This window comes from Equus quagga, chromosome 12 (genome assembly GCF_021613505.1).
Source record: "Equus quagga isolate Etosha38 chromosome 12, UCLA_HA_Equagga_1.0, whole genome shotgun sequence".
Classification (NCBI taxonomy): Eukaryota; Metazoa; Chordata; class Mammalia; order Perissodactyla; family Equidae; genus Equus; species Equus quagga.
The window spans coordinates 66259807-66280641 of NC_060278.1; the positions used below are offsets into that span (position 1 = coordinate 66259807).

The 20835-nt window shown below is 36.1% G+C and overlaps 1 protein-coding gene across 2 annotated transcripts in view; it reads right to left on the reverse strand.

The window, feature by feature from the left end:
* The window catches only part of XRN2 (5'-3' exoribonuclease 2), a 71841-nt gene that overhangs the window by 11902 nt on the left and 39104 nt on the right, over positions 1-20835 (reverse strand). Inside the window, exons 21-27 of one of the 2 annotated variants that reach the window (XM_046678836.1) lie at positions 18377-18460; positions 17332-17429; positions 16614-16693; positions 15027-15083; positions 7585-7653; positions 7358-7489; positions 5262-5389 (exon numbers count right to left, since the gene is read on the reverse strand). In XM_046678836.1, coding sequence (XP_046534792.1) covers positions 5262-5389; positions 7358-7489; positions 7585-7653; positions 15027-15083; positions 16614-16693; positions 17332-17429; positions 18377-18460 — 648 coding nt within the window. Of the gene's footprint in view, positions 1-5261; positions 5390-7350; positions 7490-7584; positions 7654-15026; positions 15084-16613; positions 16694-17331; positions 17430-18376; positions 18461-20835 lie in introns of those variants that run through there. The other variant, XM_046678837.1, reaches the window with a different exon arrangement.

Sequence of the window (20835 nt, forward strand, 5' to 3'; positions counted from 1 at the left end):
TACTAATGTGCTAGGCACTGTTTCACTTAACTTAAACTCACTTATTGTGGATATTCTGTGAGATGGGTACTCTGTACCGTTTTAGAAATGAGGAAATGGGAGTACTGACAAAAACCTGCCCGAGGTCACAGGCTATTAAGGGGCAGAGTGAAAGCCAGGGGCTCTGTTCTCTTAACTACCCTCCATTACGCTCTGCTACTCCAAGTTTCGCGTGCACTTGTGCTGTTGGTTGCGATGACTCTTCATGCTATTTTATTTCAGGAGGACCAGAGGAAAACCACCTCCTCAGTCAGGAAGCTCAGAAGCTTAGGGTTTCAAGAAGGCAGCATTAGGGATAAAAAAACTACCTTCAACATTTCCAAAGTTTATAATTAACATTATTCCACAGATCTAATTAAGACCAGAAGGCAAAATAAACATACTTAAACACATGCACTTTGGTATTAAGCATCCTGACAAACATGGATTCATGGGGAAAACAAGGTCTTGGTTAAAACATCTGAAATGACTGCTCTTTCTAAAATGGTAATACTACCCTACAAGATTTAGTATTCCAATGAAATACTGCTCAGCCATAAAAAAAGATGAAATTTTGCCATTTGCAAAGACAGAGATGGACCTTGAGGGTATTATGCTAAGCTAAATAAGTCAGATGGAGAACACCATGTGATTTCACTCATGTGGAAAATTTAAAAACAACAAATAAACACATAGATGCAGAGAACAGATTGGTAGTTAACAGAGGGGGAAAAAGGAGTGAGGGGAGGGAAAAAGGTAAAGGGGTATATTTGTATAGTGATGGATGAAAACTAGACTTTTGGTGGTAAGCATTATGTAGTCTATACAGAAGTCAAAATATACTAAGGATACACCCAAAATTTATATGTTATAAAGCAATGTTACCTCAATAAAAATAAACAAATGAATAAAATCTCAAAATAAAGGATTTAGGATTCAAAAGAAAATATAAATATAAGGGATCAGGTAAAAATTAGAACAGGATATAGATAGATATGGACGGATGGAGACACTGATTGACAGATAGGCAGGGATTAGTTCTAGCTGCATAAATATGAAATCTAAAGGTCACAAGAGAACACAAAATAAATATCCCAGAAAAGTCTTAACAATAGTAAACTAAAAGAAAACAAGAACCAAATCTTATGTTGAACTATGGGTAAAGAGTATTGGGGAAAACACCACAGAATGTGGGATTTCTTTTCTTGATAGTTAGCTGCATTTGTCTGGGCTTATCGTACAACTGTGACCAATCTACTATCCCGCAGTGACCATTCTAGATTAGGCCAATTATTTATCCAACACATCTCGTTGCTATCAGGGAATCATTTGTGAAATGACTTCTAGGAAGTCCAACCTCACAACCCCAAGCTTTTCTAGATTCTCTCATAACCAAGGGCAATGAAAATTCATTCACCTATCTAATTCTTCTTGAACTTTTACATTTCTGGTTTATATGCAGATGATTCCCAATTTTCTCTCTCCAACCCTTTCTTGAGCAAGTATCAGACCCATATTACTAGCTACCAGTAGATGACTTCAATGTCTTCAGGCACTTCAACCTCCATAAAAACCAGACTCATCATATTCTTCCATATTCCTTCATCCTCCTGGGTTTCCAAATTCTGTCAAAGGCCTCATTATAACCCAGGTGCCCACAGTGCACACATGAACCTCATCTTGAATGTTCTCTCCCTCCCTAAGCATATTCAATTATCCAGCCCTTCAGTTCTTCCTCTCCTACCTCCTCCACTTTGAATTCACTGTCATAGATCAGTTCAGACCTTCATCATCTCTAAGCAGAACCACCACCAAGTCTTTTCTACAACCAACAGAGTTGTGAATCTAGAAAGGAGATCTAACTGTGCACTCTACAGCTTGAAAGAGCTTAAAACGTTCTCACATATACAGAGAAAGACTCACAAATTAAGAAATCAGCAAGGGGCAAGAACAAGCAATTTATGAAAGAAAAAATGATTAGCAAAAATATGATCAAAGCAATTTAAAAAGTCCTATCTTAAAACAAAGATACATTATTCCTTGCTTATCAAATTAGCAAGAACTTTTAAAAAATGGTAGCACCTGGTATTGGTGGGAATTGGGATATTAGAAATTCTCATCTGCTGCTACAGGAAGTGTATACTCTGATCTGGTGTAAGTACTGGTATACTCTTATCTGGAGGTTAATGTGGTGATAGCAACCAAAAGTCTAGAAATTCAGCATACCTTTTCACCCAGCAATACCATTTGTAGAAATTTAGCCTACAGTTAAGAAAGAAATCTAGCAGTATACTTCTAAATAATCCATGAGTATATAATAAATCAAAATAGAAATCAGAAAATATTATGAACTGAAGGATAATGAATATATGACACAAAACAAAATGACTATATGAAATAAAGCTGAAGTGACAGAGGGAAATTTTTACAGCACTCAGATGCATATATTAGGTAAGAAAGGCTACAAATATATTACCTAAGTCTCCATCTCAAAAAATTAGAAAAAGAATAGCAATTTAATCCCAAAGAAACTACAAAGGAATAATTAAGACAAAAGCAGAAATCAATTAAACAGAAAACAAACATGATGGGGGGGAGGGAATCAACAAAGCTAAAAGTTAGTTCAATGAAAAAGAAAAAAAAACAAAAAACGTAACCAATAAAATTAAATAAGCCCTAGCAACACTAATAAAAAAAAAAACAGGAAAAAAAAAAGCGATAATACACATTACCAATACCAGGAATTAATTTTAAAACCCTAGAGTCATTAAAAAGATATTAAGAGCATATCATGAACAACTTCTGGAAATAAACTTGAAATTTTAGAATAAATGGACACATTTCTACAAAAAAAGAGAGCTTACTCAAACCAACACAAGAAGTAACAAAAAAAATTGGAACAGATATCTACTTAAGAATTTGAATCTATAATTAAAAACCTCGTGAAGAAATTGCTAGGCCCAAATGGCTTCACCACCGAATTCTTCTAAGGATTAAGACACGACGACAATCTTACAGTAAACCCTTACAGAGAACAGAAATGTAGGAAACACTTTCTAATTTGTCTTATGAAGCCAGAATACGTGAAGAAAGGAAAGTTCTAAGTTAACCTCTCTTGTACACAGATGAAAAACATACCCCACGATATACTGACAAGTGGAAGGTAGTGATACATACAAAAGAACAGTATATCACACCCAATTAGGCTTATGTCAGTAACGCCAGGTTAGTTTAACAGTTGAAAATCAATCTATGTAATTCACCACATAACAGATTAAAAAAAAAAAACACGTTACCATCTCAACAGATGAAGGAAAAGCATGTGATATAATTCAATACCCACCAGAAACAAGGAATAGAAAGAAACTTTCTCAATCTAAAATAGGCTATCTATAAAGAAAAAAAAACTATAGCAAACACCATATTTAACGGCGAAATATTACAAGTTTTCCCCTAAGACTGGGAATGAAACAAGGATGTCCACCATCACCACTTTTAATGAATTATACTAGAGGTCCTAGCCAGTTTAATAAAACAAAAAGACCAAAAGGCATTAAGATTAAAAAAGGAATAAACAAAACTGTCACTTGCAGATGACACGACTGTATAGGCAAGAAATCCAAAACAACATCCAAATTTCCAGAATAAATGAATTTAGTAAAGTTGTTGGATAAAAAGTCAATATTGAAAAATCAACTCTATTGCTATATACAAGCAAACAATTGGAAAATGACATTTAAAAGATAATATTACTTGCAAAAACGTCAACACATATCAAATATCTAGGAACACTTCTTTTTATCCTCAATTTTTTGTTACAGAAAAGCTACAAGAAGAGAATAAATTTCCACATGCCCTTTACCACATTCCCCAAATGTTGGCATAAACCTCTGTTCATCACACGACACCAAGTAAAGTGAAAAGGCTATGACAAAGTGGAAAAAGATATTTCCAATACAAAAAAATCTCATAACCACAATATAAAAGAACTCCTACAAAGCAAAAAGAAAAAGATAGACAATCCAATAGAAACATGGACAAAAAACTCAAACAGGCACATGACAAAAAAAAGATATCCAAGTGGTCAATAAACATGAAAAAATGCTCAACTAAGTCATCGAGAAGATGCCATTTAAAACATTGGTGAGATACCACTACCCATCTAGTAGAATGGCACTTGAATTAACAAATATTAGCATCTTACCACACTGCCCCCTACCCTGCCAGGCTGCCATTGTTTGGTTGGGTGGCTGCCATTGTTTGGTTGGGTAGCTACCAGACAACCAGGAATGGAGAAGCAAAGGCTTCATGAAGAAAGTGGTTTTGAGAACTTGGCACATGCCTTAGACTTTCTTGATAAACAGGAACAGCCATGGAACTGAAAAATAACATTAAATGGGGATACCATTTAAAATTAACGCAAAGGGGCTGGCCCGGTGGCGCAGCGGTTAAGTTCGCACGTTCCGCTTCTCGGCAGCCCGGGGTTTGCTGGTTCGGATCCCGGGTGCGGATATGGCACAGCTTGGCAAGCCATGCTGTGGCATGCGTCCCACATATAAAGTAGAGGAAGATGGGCACGGATGTTAGCTCAGGGCCAGTCTTCCTCAGCAAAAAAGAGGAGGACTGGCAGCAGTTAGCTCAGGGCTAATCTTCCTCAAAAAAAAAAAAAAAAATTAACGCAAAATGTATGAAGTCTAACATTCAACTATTTTCTCCCTTTTCCACTGCAATCCCAATGCTATGTGATTAATTTCATGGTTGACATTTCTGAAGCATTTCTGTCCATATAACAAAGGTATAATGGGTCAGGTAAAGGCCAAGGTTTTCACAGAAGCAGAAGGGTAAAGGCATATTCCTACCTAAAGCAATGCCTGGCTTTATCAAATAATTAAGTCATGCAATTCAATATCTATTGCACCTGACTTAATTGTCCCAATACTTGTATTAATGGAATAAAGAGCAATTCATTCCACATACCTCTTTCTGCCCACGTTCACTCAGAAGCAAATTTATAAATGAAAATAAGAAATCCAATTCACATTATTCAATTAGCTATATATAGTCAAGATAAAAATAACAAAGACTTTGCATGAAGCATTCTCTTGTAATTCTTCTAAATTAAATGTTTTTAAGTCTAGGATCTCTGCACTGATACAATAAATTTTTAGCAATGAAAATTAGAAACCAGCCTTTGTTGTAATATTTAACTTAGCATGTAAAATAATCAATTAGTAAAAACTTACTTGACATAAGTTTTGGAATGTGGGCGTGGCCTCTCAGCAGCGGCCTGTATAAGCTCCCCTGGTAAGCCACAGGTGGTGGTGTGGCACTGCTGTAAACCCCAGTTCCTGAGCCTCTCGGCATAACATGCCTGTAAAAGGACCCCCACCAACCAAAAAAACATTAGATGTAGATATATCCATTATATCACAGCTGACAGAAGTTAAACACACACTAGTAGTCATCTCCTCACTACTAGATCTTATCAAGAAAATGCAAATTTAAAAGATTTGTAATTAACAAAGTTCAAAACAATACCTGATGGTAACAGTGACAGCAAATGTTCATTTGTCAAACCAAGATTCTTACTTGACGATCATTTAAATATTATTTTACGCAAAAAATAATTTGAGTCTATTTTTCTTTCTTTGTATTATACTTGTTTTATCCTCAATGACTCATGCTGTTGCTATCAGTGTACAGTGCAACTCTGTATCTTAGTACTTTAAATTGACTCTATCAAACATTTCCCTTTATCTTTCATAGTCTTCATAATTATATGTATATCTACAGAATACTTTACCATGACAATGTCTCATATATTTTACTAAACCAGTCCTCTCATTTAGTACTAGTGTTACAGACAACAATGCACAAGAGATATTTGGGCATATAACTTTATGCTCCTCTAAAACTATCTTCTCAGGATAAATTCGAAATAGAAATTTACATCAAAGGTAAGAGTATCTTCAGAATTCAGAACTCTGTTTAGAGGACCTTCTATGTTGCTTTCTAAAATAGCAGAAATAATGCAAAAAGATATCTTAAGAATGTTTTAAATTTGCATTTATTTTACTATTAAGAATGAAGACTTCCCAAACAAACCACCACAGTAACAGCTAACATTTACACAGTGTTTAGGAACTATACCAGCACTTGGTAGACATTAGCTCACTTAATCCGCACAACTTCAGGAGGCAGACGTAACCATCATTCCCATTTTACACGGAGGAAACAGAGGCATAGAGTGGTTCAGTAACTTGCACAAAAATGTCAAGTGGCAGAAAAGGTATTTAAATCTAGATCTTTAGGATCCAAAGCCCATGCTCTTGACCGCTATGCCACACTGTCCCTTCCTATTCACCATGCAAAACACATGCTGATGGTGACCTACTGCTAAATCCATTTTGAATCTTAAGGTTTTCCTATGAATTGGAATTATCTATTTATGAGTTATCATTAGTAATTCATAAACAGTAACTCATTAGTATTTCCCCCAACCTGTTGCTCTTTTTATTTCAGCTTTACCTGTTATGGTTTCAAAGTCCCCTTTCTCTATATATAGTTCTCTCTATAGCTAGGAAAAAGACAATTCATAGCTAATAAGCGCAAAGGATTAAAATCAGAAATTCAAGGAGGAGGAAACACAAACAACTAGAAGATACATTAAAAGAAACTCAATCTCAAACAGACTGGTAGTTACCAGAGGGGAAGGCAGTTGGGGGGTGGAAGAGGTAAAGGAGCACACACGTATGGTGATGAAGAGAAACTAGACTTGTGGTGGTGAACACAATGCAGTCTACATGGAAGCTGAAATATAATGATGTACATCTGAAATTTACACAATGTTATAAAACAGTGTGACCTCAATGAAAATAAAGAGAGACTCAATCTCACTAATAAGGCAAAGAAATGCAAATTCAAGCAACAATGAGACATCACTGAGTACTAGTTAAGCAAAAACCTACAAGACTGGTGGCTTTGTGTACCAATGTATTGGTTAACAATTTAAACACATTCTGTCATACATTAATTTGGGGAAAACTTTCTGCAGGGTAAAGAGAATGTTTTATTCTTTTGAAATAACTGTCAGAAAGATAGTAAAACCTTTTAAGAGAACACAACGGAACTGTCAAGCAACACATAAAGCAATACATAAATCAAAGAAATAGAAGTGAATTTAAAAAAATAAAAGCAGAAAAGTATCAAAGTCATTAAAATATCTGCAAAATGGTTGTATTTAATGGTCTCAAATATTTGTGGCATAAATACTGACTTAATGCTTTGTGGATGATTCGGCAAAAGCAAAATAGACAAAGAATAGAAACCTACCACTCACCCCAAAGTCCTGAACGCCGCCTGATCCAGGTGGACAGGCCGCCTGTCCCGATTAAAGCCAAGCTGGGGCTTCCACTGCCGTCCGTTGCTGGATTTTTCCCAGTCACTAGGTTTCAACACTGGTGCTGGTTTTCTGATTCGAAAATACAATACTTAGTTATAGAGATAAACATCATGCATACAAAACCAAACTAGATAGTTTATATTTTATAATTGCACTGTTGTTACCTTGCTCCTGGAAGCATTACAGCTTTAAAAATGTAATCTTCCGCAAACTGTGGGTCTTTAAAATTAACACTAGAAGAGAATAGTACACAATTCAATGATTTTATTATATTACCTTAGATTAACTATCATGTAAACTGAGGTATTTTTCATGTTTAAACAGAATAAATAAAATTCAAAAGTCTTCTCCAAAATTATTTTAGTCAATGAGTTTTGCTAAATGGCTAAATATCTTCTTTATCAAACTGCCATGAATTGCTAGTACTTAGCCCTCGTGTAATTTCTCTCTGGGGAAAGCCATGTTCTAGCTAACTGTGGTTGATCACAGAAAAATAAGAGACATTGCCCTAACTCTCAAGAAATCCCAATATGATATTGGAGACAGGTCAGAGGTTTACAACAACAAAAAATTTTAAAACACCCTTCATTTTGTTTAGTCCGTGGCAGAGACTTTCCCTCTAGCAGTTTAGGGAAGATTAGCTCTTGTTGCAATAAAAAAAAGAAGCAAACACCATTAGAAACATATGCAAAATCAAAAATGAACACAAATAATCTGTGGGGCAAAAACACTAAACTTTCCAGTTGGAACCCTGTATCCTACTCTACTAATGTGTTTTTCTTTTGTAATGAAACAGTCACAGTTTGACAACTACACAAAGGCTGGACACTCAGACTTTGAATATAAGTTGGATCAAACTTCCTTTCTGGTGGGGGGATGGGGGAAAGGGGTTGTGTCCCAAAGGCTGGTAAGTACCTAAGTCTTCCTTCTGACACAGCAATGCCTCTTCCAGGACTCTGGATATGCACCAGATTTATACTTTAGGATGCTCACATCAGTATTCATAACACTGAAAAACTGTAAAACCTAAGTGTATGAGTAATAGTGGACCAGTTAGAGAAACTACTAAAATGAAATCCTCAGTTGATATTTTTAAAAATTTAGTAATAGAATGCTTAATGACATGGGAAAAATACATATACAACAGACTAGACATATATTCATCAAAAGGTTATCAGTATAATCATCTCCTTTCCTTTTTTGTGCTTTTTATATTTTCCAAAATTACAGATTATAGTTGCAACCAGTTGAAAAAGGTTTTATTAAACTGGTTGACATTTTAGACTTTTTTTCTCTTCAAATACTGCTACTTTAAATGATTAGGGCCCATGTGTTATAGAGAAATTTTTGTTGTGGTAGGATTTAACAGTATATTTTAACTACAAAAAAATAGCTTCGTTTATAACAAAAATGCTATGAGTTCAAGAATAGCTGAACATTCATTTACTCAATCTGTTCCTCTTACAACTCACTCATCATTGGCAACTGTCTTTATCTCAAATCTTCTGTATTGGGCAAGGTAGCTTAGGGCAGGGCAAGGCAGACAGGCAGTGATAAAGGTTTAAGAGGGTGACAGAGAAAATAGTAGTTAAGTATTTGGGTTCATTAGGGCTTTGTAAATACAAAGGAAAGAGAGAAAATTGCTAATAAAGTAAGACTTGCAACTAAAGTGTCTCAAAGCAGTTATCTTCGCGTCAGCAGGGCTCTGCGGCAGTTTACCAAATTCCTAGGGTGCCAACTGCAGAGAGGGTCTCACAGTGGGTGTCGGGGTACAAACACCAAGCAGGTATCAAGCCTGCCTCCCTGTCTAATAAGGGAAAATGGAAATGTTTAATAACAGTTTTATAAAGAAGAAAGTGGAAAAAGCAACAGGCGGAACAGAAAAGACGTTAAGTCAAAGCAGGTGTGAGCACGTGCCCTCCATACACGTCTTTGAGAAGGCGGGATAAAAGCACGTGCATGTGGGGTTCTTTCACCTGGGACCAAGGAAAACATCATCCAAGAGGCTTTGGTTTAAGATGGGACAGGACCGGTTACAGGATGGAAGAGAAAATAAATGGAACAAAGACAAGGAAAAGGGTCCCAGGACCAAGCAGTAGCTCAGTTTAACTGGAACAGCCTTCTCAATGTGGAGAGAAGCAAGCCCTATAGACCTGAGTGACTGCATTCTCAATTCTCCCAAAGAAGATACATAACTAGTACCATTCTAAAGGCAGAGAACACAACTGATCATTAGCTGCAACAAATGCTTTAAGTTCTCAAGGCTTAATTCTCAGCTGAGACTCCAGTTGAGAAGGGGTGATTAGAGTGAAAAAGTTTGTGAACAGAAGTGGGTAGTAAGACAGGCTGCTACAACTGGGTTACTGTCATCAACGGTTTGTTCTGACCACAACGGTTTGTTCTGACCACAACGTAAAGCCACTTCAAGGTGGGGGTTGGGAGTAAGGGAGTAAAAGCAATCAAAGACGCAATTCAAAAAGAACCACCCAGCAGCAGTGTGTAAGAGAGAAGGGGAGAGAACCAAAAGGTGGTCCCCAATACGGTCTAGGCAAGGGCCTTCAACATGTGCCTGAGGTGGGCATGTCGGGCAAGCAGAAGTAATGGCAGGGCTAGAAATGGAAAGAAGATCATATTCAGGCAAGGGCTCTGACAGGAAGATCTGCAAGTCATGCACAGAAAGAGCTGAAACGAAGAAAATGAACAGCCAAGGTAACAAGCTTCCAGGGAGATGAGAGAATCCCAGGGTCACAGGGATAATCTCTCCTAAAGGACAATGGTTTCAACAAGAGATTTAACAAGACAGCTGAAACTAATGTTTGGGAAAACAAATCAATTTATTTACCAAATATGTGAAGTTTATTATATTCAATTATTTCTCAATAAAATTGTCCTAAAAATTCCATTATTCATGCTCATGCTCTGAAAGGGAAAAATTTCCAAGCTAACAGGAAGACAACCTCAAAGATCTCCCCTACTTCCTTTCAGAACCGCAGACAACAAAGTTATCTATATACCTAACACGGTACAAGCCATTAGGAGACAGAAAAGGAGTTTCTAAAAACAAGTCTGGAGTCCCTGTTGAAGGGACAAGGGACATGATGATCTCAAAGATTAAAGCAATGTTGTCCCTTGGATCTTTTGAGAACAATTTGAAGACTCACCCTCTCCTAAAATGAGTTAACCTTTCACCAGTTGAGAGACTTTTCATATTTTAATTTGTTCCCAAAATATATACTAAGAACTATTACGTTTTTAGAAATTGAAGAACAAAGAAGCTAATGCACAACTCAACTGTACTTCTCCAGTGTGGTAACATCAGCCGCGACTTAGTCCCACTAAAACTGAAATACATCAGGCAGGAACCCATTAGGCAAAGACCCAAAGGGTAACTTTTTATTTGGATCCAAACTTTGGAAGTTCTTTCAGGTTTATGTAATTCAAATTCTTATAGGTAGAGAATTAAAGATAATGGAAATAATTTTATTATAATAAAATACATTAATAAATACAATGGAAACAATACAGGGGGAAAAATACAGATTGCTCTTTGACAAATTTCCACCACCAGAAACAAAAGGGATTAATTGTGGAGAGTATTTCAGGGAGGAAAGGCAGTAGCACTGCGATAAGACAGAAGCACCTTCAGGGAGGAAATGAGTTAGAACCACCTATGGACTTACCAGACTGCCCAGCTGAGGTAAGAGAACTGTGTTTAGACTTATAGTTTTATCTAATTCTGCAAATAGGAGAATTATTTTGAACTACTTCTTCCAGGTGGAACAGCGCTGACTCACCCAGCATAGGCTTCTACCCAGCAAACCAGCTCTGACCCAGGAGCAGCAGAATGGATCCCTTCCTTGGTAGGTGACCTCTCTATTATTTTAATCACCTAATTGTCTTCATAAACACACCAAGGACAAAATAAATAAAAATTTAAAACCTAAGCATGGTTGAAAATAAAGAAACTGAACAGAGCTTTTATTTGTAGCACAAGTGGCCCTTTAAACACTGTTAGTAAGAAAATACTGTAGCAAAGTCTCAATAGAAACGTATGACACCTTTTTCTGATTCAATTCACTTTAAGAACAATCCTTAGAAATGCTATTTTAAGTACTATTATTGTTTGAGAGTGCTAGCACACTTCATAAAGAAAGAAGAAAACTCCAAATACCAAGTTTCATTTTTACTCTACCTTTCCCAGATATATTCCACAATTAATGCTCAATCAGCATACCAATGCAAACTGTTCTTGTAGGGAAAATTTCACAATTCATATACTTGACATTTTAAAACACTTAAAGAGTTTATAGGACTTAAGATATCTTTTCTGACATTCTATCAGAAGAGGTTAGCCAGTTCAGCATCCTGTGAAGTGTTACAGGCAGTGAAAGTTAAACCCTCCCAAGTGTTTTCAACCAGCAAGTCTGTTACTGATTGCATGTACTCCACTTCCTCCACGCTTCTGATTCTGAGTTATCTGCTTGCCAACCATAAGCCTTACAAACACTGTAGTAATGGTTACATTAAAAAGTTTATCTTCATACATATTCACGTTTCAAAAAATCTCCTTGAAGAGATAAAACATTCTATCCTTTGCCTGATTCATCCAAAGGTGAATACAGAAAGTTTGAGAAAGACTCCTCTGAAGAAACAAATTTGGACTCTTAGAAGACTTTGGCAAACCCTGATCCCAATACTATGAACAACTGAGGTTTTGCATGGTTTAAAACTATGCTAGGTGCTATGAGAAAAAAAAAAAAACACAAAACAATGCTATTGATGAAAATAACAAACACAAAGATGATAGATTACCTTTTAGAAGAAAAGAAAAGCAAGGAAGGGCAGGCTACAAAGGGAAGAAAATTCCAAACAATGGGAGGAAGGCGCAGAGGTCACTGAGATACTCAAGGGACCAGCCTGGGTAGCAAGGAGGAAGTGTGCTTGAGGAACTGTGGGCATTCAAAGCTATGGCTCTACCAAATTATGAAAGGCCTTCCTTGAAACAGCAAAGGAGTGTAATTCCACCAGCACTACAAAGCATCCAAAGATTTCTGAGGGGCGGTAGTGTTTAAGAAAGATAAACCAATAGATTCAGTGGGAAGGTGAAATCAAATAAATCAGCTGGGAGATCACTATAGTAATTCAGGAGAAGAAACTACAAAACAGCCTCACTGGGAAGAGCCAGATATGAAAAATAATTGGAAAGAAAAAAACATTCCACAACAGTGGTGTAGATAAAGGGAGTAATGTAGAGTGAGAGGCCAAAGCATATAATGGACTCCTAAGTCTGGGCAATGGGGGAAAGCGGAGCCCCAGGGACAGAAAGGACAGGTTGGCAAGGAGAACTGGTGAGGGCATAGGACAAAGAAGTCAGTCTGGAATACTGAGTCTGAGGCAGAACAAAGGGGTGTGTGCGTGTGTGCGCGCGCGTGTGTTCTACTCCAGATGAACAGAAAATTGTGCTTCCTGCACTAGGAAGATAACTTTTCTGTAATATTAAAATCATATGCAGGTTTTATATATTTAAAGTTAACAAAAAATTATTCTAAAAATATTGTGTCTAAGCAAATCACAATGGTGAAGTGCAGGATGAGGAAAATTAAGGGAGACAGCTCAGTTCTAATTCAAAGTTGAGCTACTAATATGTTGAATGATTTATGGAACCAGAATTAGAAAAAAAAAGATCTCCTAGGTCACAGTATTCTCTAAGGGTCCCTCTATGAACTTAAGACACTTCAGTAACCTCTACAATATACTTTCTCACCTCTACAGATAAGACCTAATGTCATGGGAGGAACCCACCTAAACTTAACTTGAGGAAACTTCTCAAATATGGAACGGAACACCAGATGCAAAAAGAGGAGGGAAAACAATGCCAGGAGTCAAAATAGAGAGAAATAACTGGCAATTGGCACTGGAGGCTGCATTCTCAAATTTTCGTTTATAAGGCAAACACAACACTGGAATGTACAAGTCCTGAAACAAATAAACACACAAAACCTGCAGTAGACTGGATCTCGGCCTCAACATTACCCCTCAGAGAAAACACTGAAAACCCCTCATAAAGTAAAAGTTAACTGTGGTCTTTCACAAATCTCTAGGAAATTAATTCATAGTAATTTTATTATGAAATTATTTTCAACATATACCTAAATATGTACCTACATCTGGGACTTGTTTTATAAATTTAATAATCTTGTGAACACAGTGGATGTCAAATTCTACCCAAAGGCCCCTTAAAGGCTCAAAAAAAAACCAACAAGAACAACATCATACAAACAAAAACTCCAGGATTTGTCAATTTTGTAACTTTTCCCTTGAGCAAGTCTCTCTACACTAATTAGAAAGTTAAGCAGAACTAACTATTTCCAGAGGGCTGGGCAGGAAGGCCCTTGAAAACATGCAGAAAAATTGAGAGGCAAAAGCAAACATGTGATAATCCAAAGAGGGAATCGGCGGGATTAAGTGGCCCAAAGTACCACTGCAAGCCACAGAACCCAAGGGTTAATACGCAGTGTCCACACTGGACCTGTGAGAGCCAGACGGTTTGTGATGGGTGTAGGAGCGCAGCTTACAACTACTTCTGAACTCCTCCCTTAACAAAAGAGCCCAAAGACAAGGAGTCAGGACAAATTATGCTTAAAAATAAACAAAAATTGTGTGTAAACAAAAGCAACTCATCTAGAAAGATTTTCCAAATTTACGATACTTTTCTTGAAATAAAAGCCTTTCTAGAATGGCAGTTGCTCTCTAAATCCATTAAAGATAGGAAAATAAATATGCCTATACTTCACAAAGAGAAACCTAAGTAAAACCAAACTATTTCCTGAGAGTGAAAGAGATGAGTGGGAAAGGAGGGCTCAGGAATAGCTTCCCAAGCAGGCTGTCACAAATCCTTGAATTACTAGCATGTGTTTGCCTTAGTCTTGCCTAAAGACTAAAGAAAATGACAATGCCGTCAAGATTAGTAATCATATACAACAATTACTCAAATGAGTAGGTAAGTCTGTTGATTTTTATTCTAAAGTCATATTATATTTTGCATTTTTGCTCACTAGAAAATGCTGTTAACATTGAAGAAATGAACTCTTAAGTTATCCAGACAGCAGAAATTAGCCCTTTAAGTTTATAATAATTGTTGATAAAAATTTCCACAAATTTATTCTATCTCAACCAAAATAAAGTATATAATAGTTTTCAAACTCTGCAGCACCACAACTGTAAATATAATTAAAACAATCTGTTACAAATACAGAAAAGCTGTGTGGGCCTCTGAGGTATAGAGCTCTGTTTGCTCCCATATAGCAAACTATCCCTAGAAACGCCTACTTTTTACCTCCCACTTTCCTAATCCGGGAAGAATTAGAGGTTGTCAGGGGAAACCAGAAAGCTGAGAAGCAAGCTTGTTAAATCCGTAACCTTAACAATATACATAATTTAAAGTCAAGAGGCTCTGCTCTGAGGTCTGCAATACAGGGACTCTCCAATCTCAAAGCACTGGTGGAACAGTAGCTGCCATTTCCTTGAGAATCAGAAGTCTTCTTAAACTTATTTGCAAGTTCAGAGCTGTGTTTTGGGTAAATGCCATGAATTTTGGAAAACTTACCTGATTGCAGCGTTCTGTGCCAGATCCCGTAACATGGGAACAGGAGAACACACTATTCTAAAGAGAAAGAAAAGAAGAATTATTTATTTGTAAATTGCAACCTTTTTGGTAAGTGGAAGTAAGATGTTGCTTTAAGAAAGAGAAATCATTAAAATGCACCAACAAAATACAACCATTTATATCTTTAAAAAAGGACCCTGTCTTCCTGGTTTGTAAGCTCATCAACAGAAAACTATTACGGGCAAAGGCTTCTATCAGAATTTGTAAAGAATACCAACAAACCAAAACGGGGGGGTTGAGTGAACAGATCACCAAATACGAAAATAGAACAGGCACTTTGTAAATGAAGAAAACAAAATGGTTAATAAATATAGCATATAGCATTCAATTTGATTAGGAATCAGAGAAATGCAACTGTAAACCACAAGGTGCCAATAAGTATCCACTAGACTGAGAAAAATTAAGGTCATGACAATTTCAAGGGTTTGCAAGAACATAGAGCAACAAGATCTCTCACAAACTGCCAATGAAATTATAAAATAGTGTAATCACTTTGGAAAACCACCCGATATTATCCAGAAAAGATGAAGATACACGTACTCTTTGATTAGCAATTCTATTCCTGGATATATACCCTTGAGCAGCAGTTCTCAAACTGATCTCAGACACCCTTAACACTCTTAAAAATTGAGGACCTCAAAGAGCTTTTGTTTACATTAGTTAGGTCAATCAATATTTACCTGTTAAAAATTAAGGTTAATTTTAATTAAAAATTAAGAAATTTTAGGGGCTGGCCCCATGGCCGAGTGGTTAAGTTCACGCGCTCCGCTGCAGGCGGCCCAGTGGTTCATTGGTTCGAATCCTGGGCGCGGACATGGCACTGCTCACCAAACCACGCTGAGGCAGCGTCCCACATGCCACAACTAGAAGGACCCACAACGAAGAATATACAACTATGTACCAGGGGGCTTTGGGGAGAGAAAGGAAGAAAAAAAAAATAAAAACTTAAAAAAAAAAACAAAAAAACAAGAAATTTTAAAAATACTTTTAAAAAATACTAATTTAAAAATAACTTAATAGATTACATGTCAACATAACATTTTTTATGAAAAACTATTTTACAAAGCAAAAGAAATAAATGAGAAGTGCTATTGTTTCAATTTTAGAAAATTTCTTTAATATCTGGCTTAATGTCTATCTTAACAGATGGATTCTCTTATCTGTTTCTGATTCAGTCTCTTGAGATATCACCTTACATTTAGCCTCTGGAAAACTCCACTGTACACTCAAGAAATAAAGAGAGCAACAAAAGTAAATAACATCGTTAACATCTTGGTATTATTATGAAAATAGTTTTGACCTTGTGGATCTCCCTAGGGCTCTGTCAGATATGTCACAGCTCTGACAGAGCTACTATATTAAAGAGGTGGGCTTTGACACCAAGTCTTTTTCAGTCCATCAGGTTTTCTGTTGTTGTTATTTTGTTTTCTCACTATTACTAGAAAATAAAACATTCAGGCAACAAGGAAAAAAATGCTAACCAAACTTCCTCCCAGTCGACCCAATTATACACAAATGAATGCTTACTGATCTGGAAGAATGGCTTCTTCATCCAAAGAAAACTTTCCTTGAATCCCATGACATAGTTCAGGGGGTACACCCACTGGCTGTGGAAAAACGCATTTCTGATTTTATACCCAAAAGAATGGAAAGCAGGGACTCAAACATATACTTGTACACTGATGTTCATAGTAACATAATTCTTAATAGCCAGAAAGTGGAAACAACCCAAGTTCTCATCAACAGACGAATGGATAAACAAAACGTGGTATGCACACAAAATGGAGTATTATTCAGCCATAAAAGGGACAAAATTCTGACACATGCTACAACATGGATGAACCTTGAAAACATTGTGCTAAGTGAAATAACCCAGACACAAGAGGACGAATACTGCATCATTCCACTTATATGAGGTACCAAGAAGACAAAAATTCACAGAGACCCCAAGTAGAAGAGAGATTACTAGAGGCTAGGAGGAGGGAAGAATGGAGAAGTATTGTTTAATACTGTTTAATGGGTCTACAGTTTCTGTCTGGGAGGATGAAAAAGTTCTGGAAATGGATAGTGGTGATGGTTGTATAACACTGAATGGACTTAATGCCATAGAATTTTATACACTTAAAAATGATGAATATGGTAAAATTTTTTTCTACTTTACCAAAAATTTTAAATGCACTCCTGATTAACTAATCAAATAATTATAGTATCTGAAAACACTTGATGATGGCAAAAGAGACCATACCTCTGTGGAACCTGTCTGGTACAGCTCTACAATGAAGTCGTGGAGTGGGTGATGTTTCCCCACAAATAAGACGTCACCTCCAAGACTGTTTCTTCTGGCTGGGGGAAAGTAAGAAAAGAACAAAGATCTAACAATTATACCTATAAAAGCAACTTTTATGAGAGTAAAATAAGCAGCATCTAAATTTTAAAAATTTCATTATAAAGTTTACAAAAAGTAATTTCAAAGTGATAGATCTAAATATATGATGTGTTTCCGTGGAAGAAAGGAAGCTTTGACAATAAAGTTTCAAAGATCAATGACTATCAGAAAAAATTATCACTAAAAGATACCTGAATATAGTAATGCAAGATAAGGGACAAAGTTTTCTTATTTACAAAGAACTTAATTTCTTACTATAAGAAACATACAAACATTCCGCAAGGAAACACAAATAAATCGTATCATCTGGTAACAAAGATTATTCTATGGGTGGCTGACAGAGAAATTATTTCAATAGGTTTATTATACCGGCATTAAATAAATTTTCCAACAGAGACCAGCTTTGCAATTTCCTGATACTTTTAACTGTCAATATTAATGGCAAAATGTCACATTTTGTGCAAAATAACATTTCAAGTCAGCAATATGAGGGCAAATGCTTTTGTTTCAACCTAACCTTTCAGGTGAAGTTACTGTTATTTGGGGGTATGAAGGGAAGAAGGGAGATGGGGGAAATTAATAACACCCTCCCAACATGCAAAAACACTTTTGTGTATGCATGTTATATAAGAATCAAAGTCAGAAGATATTCTTGAAGTATTGCTTTTTAATAAATTTAACAAACACTTGTAAGTTAAAAAATTTTAATTAAGTACTATTCAATTTATGCATAATAAACTTTAAGAAGCAAAGTTAACTTTTGTCATAGAGAAATAAAATCAATGATTTATGCCTCCCTTTATGGGAAATTTGACAAATGAAAAAAAAGGTCTAATTGTATAAGGAAATGTAAAGTCTCTATTACACAGACTCAATGTTGACCAAGTGGAAGTAGGATTCTTACTCTCTTCTGGAGTGAGGTCTGGGTACACCTCTTCTAGGGCAGCTCGCAGCCTCCGCTCATCCACGAACGGCAGGAGAGCAACACCTGGGGAAACAAAGGCATGACAAGTGGTCCAGCTATTAGGATCACCTAAATGCCAACTATCACTGATCCAAATAAACATTTCTAGTAGAATATCCCTGCTGATACGAAAACATTTTGGAACTGAAGTCTATTTAGCCAAATATCACACATAAAAACTTTCCACGTGGTGGTAGAAGAAAAAATTCTATATATTTTCCATCCATATAGAAAACCATGTTTGCTGAATCTTAACACTGTGATGATAAAATATTTACATTAAATGAACAAGTGGCCGCCTGGACACTAGTCTGTGTTCTCACCTTATAGTAGGATGCCTTCGGGCAAGTCAGTTAATCTCCCAAGGGCTTGAGCCCATCCTTTCATCTTTCTAGGACTTGGTTTCTTTTCTTGTAAAAAGAGACCATTCAACCAAAATACTCAGAAGGTCTGTTCAACTAGAATATGTGAAATGTCTCTTCTAGTTCTAAAATTGCATAGTATTCTGTTTACATTTTAAAACCTAATAATTACATACAAAAAATTTTTAAACTCGTTTAAATAACTTTGGGGAGGGCGTGGAGAATAGCAGCTGTTCATTTTTAGGCTGAAAACTGTCCTCTGGAGCGTGATGGAATTAAGGTCATAATTTGGACCTACACGCATAATTTTCAAAGATGCACAGTGGTAATAGTAATAGAATTATCTATTACTACAAAAATACGCAAAGTTATTGAAGCATATATATGTTCTGCTGTATACAGTATAAATAGCATTTTGGCTAAATAAAAATTTAAAGATAAATACCAATGAGAAAGCTGAATGGAGCTAAACAATTTTTGAAACTATTGCCACTCAAAAACTGCTGTACTTGTGATTGATCCCTTTAAAATGAGGAGAAATGAAAGGTTTCCAAAGTTGTCATTAAATTATTTAGCTACCATATTTTCAAAAGTTAGGAAACATGTTCAATTTTATTACCTAGTAGGGGAAAATATACTTTTCGAAGTTAAAAAGAAACTAGCTTCTAGTGTGAATTTTGAAAGGCCAAACAGTGATTTCAAAGATAGTAACATCCATCATCTGAATAAGGCTATTTCAATTACCGGTAAACACCAAACATGGAAAAAAACCTACGGAGCTGTTCAAGTTTTATTTAGTCAAACACTTAACAAAACCTATATCATGCAAAACTACATTATCTAGCTTTTGTTTTCTACCTTCTAGATTTAGAATCTAAACAAATTATCAGAAAGACTTTCCTTCAATATCAACTCCAGAAGCTAACTACAACCAGTAAGCATCTTGCAGTGCTAATGACAGCAATAAGGTTATTAAGCAACAAGTCAGCCTTATTGGCAGGGTAGGAAGGAATGCCTTACACCCAGATGTGACAATGGTTGGACCTGAGCGTGAGCTTGATAGTAAAACTGACAATAACAGCTGTTTTCTTCTGAGCACTGATTTACTACATTACATGCATTAACTCATTTAATCCTCTCAACAACACAGAGGCAGCCCAAGTAGTGGTAATACTTAGGGAAACACAGTGGTCATACTCTCTGGGTTCAGATCTTAGTTCTGCCACTGTGTGGACTTTGATCAAATTACTTAAATTCTCTGTTCATGTAGAAAATACATAGTATTTGAAATGACTATGCTATATTCCTTTTATATATACTAAGCAAACATTATGAAAACACAACATTACAAGAACATGTGTTCAATAAATGTTGGAAAAGTACCCAGATATATTTTATCCTCTATCATTTTAAGATGTACTTAACTTAGGCAAGAACTTAAGTATTATCATTACTTCTGATAAGTTTTAAAGACATATGGAGAAATAACTATATCTCCTAATAGTACTAAATTTTACCTCAAGAAAGGTGTCTTGCTACAGAGTCTAATAAATAAAAACATTTATATAACATACAAAAATATTAAAAGAAAGGTCTGAGTTTAAACCCATCCCAAAATTCATTTGGAATCTCAAGAGGCCTCAAATAGCCAAAACAATCTTAGAAAAATAAAGTTGGAGGATTCCCACCTCCTGATCTCAAAACTTACTACAAAGCTACAGTAATTAAAACAGTCTGGTACTGACTGGCACAAGAACAGATATAGCAACCAAAGGAACAGAGAGTCCAGAAACGAACCCTCACATACATGGGCAAACGATTTTCAACAAGGGTGCCAAGACCACTCAATGGGGTAAGGGCAGTCTTTTCAACAAACGGTGCTCAGAAAAGGGACATCCACATAAAAAAGAATGAAATTAGACCCTTATTTTACACCATAAACAAAAATGAACTCAAAAGGGACCAAAGACCTAAACGTAGCTAAAACTATAAAACTCTTAGAAGAAAACAAGGAGAAAGCTTCACAACATTGGATTT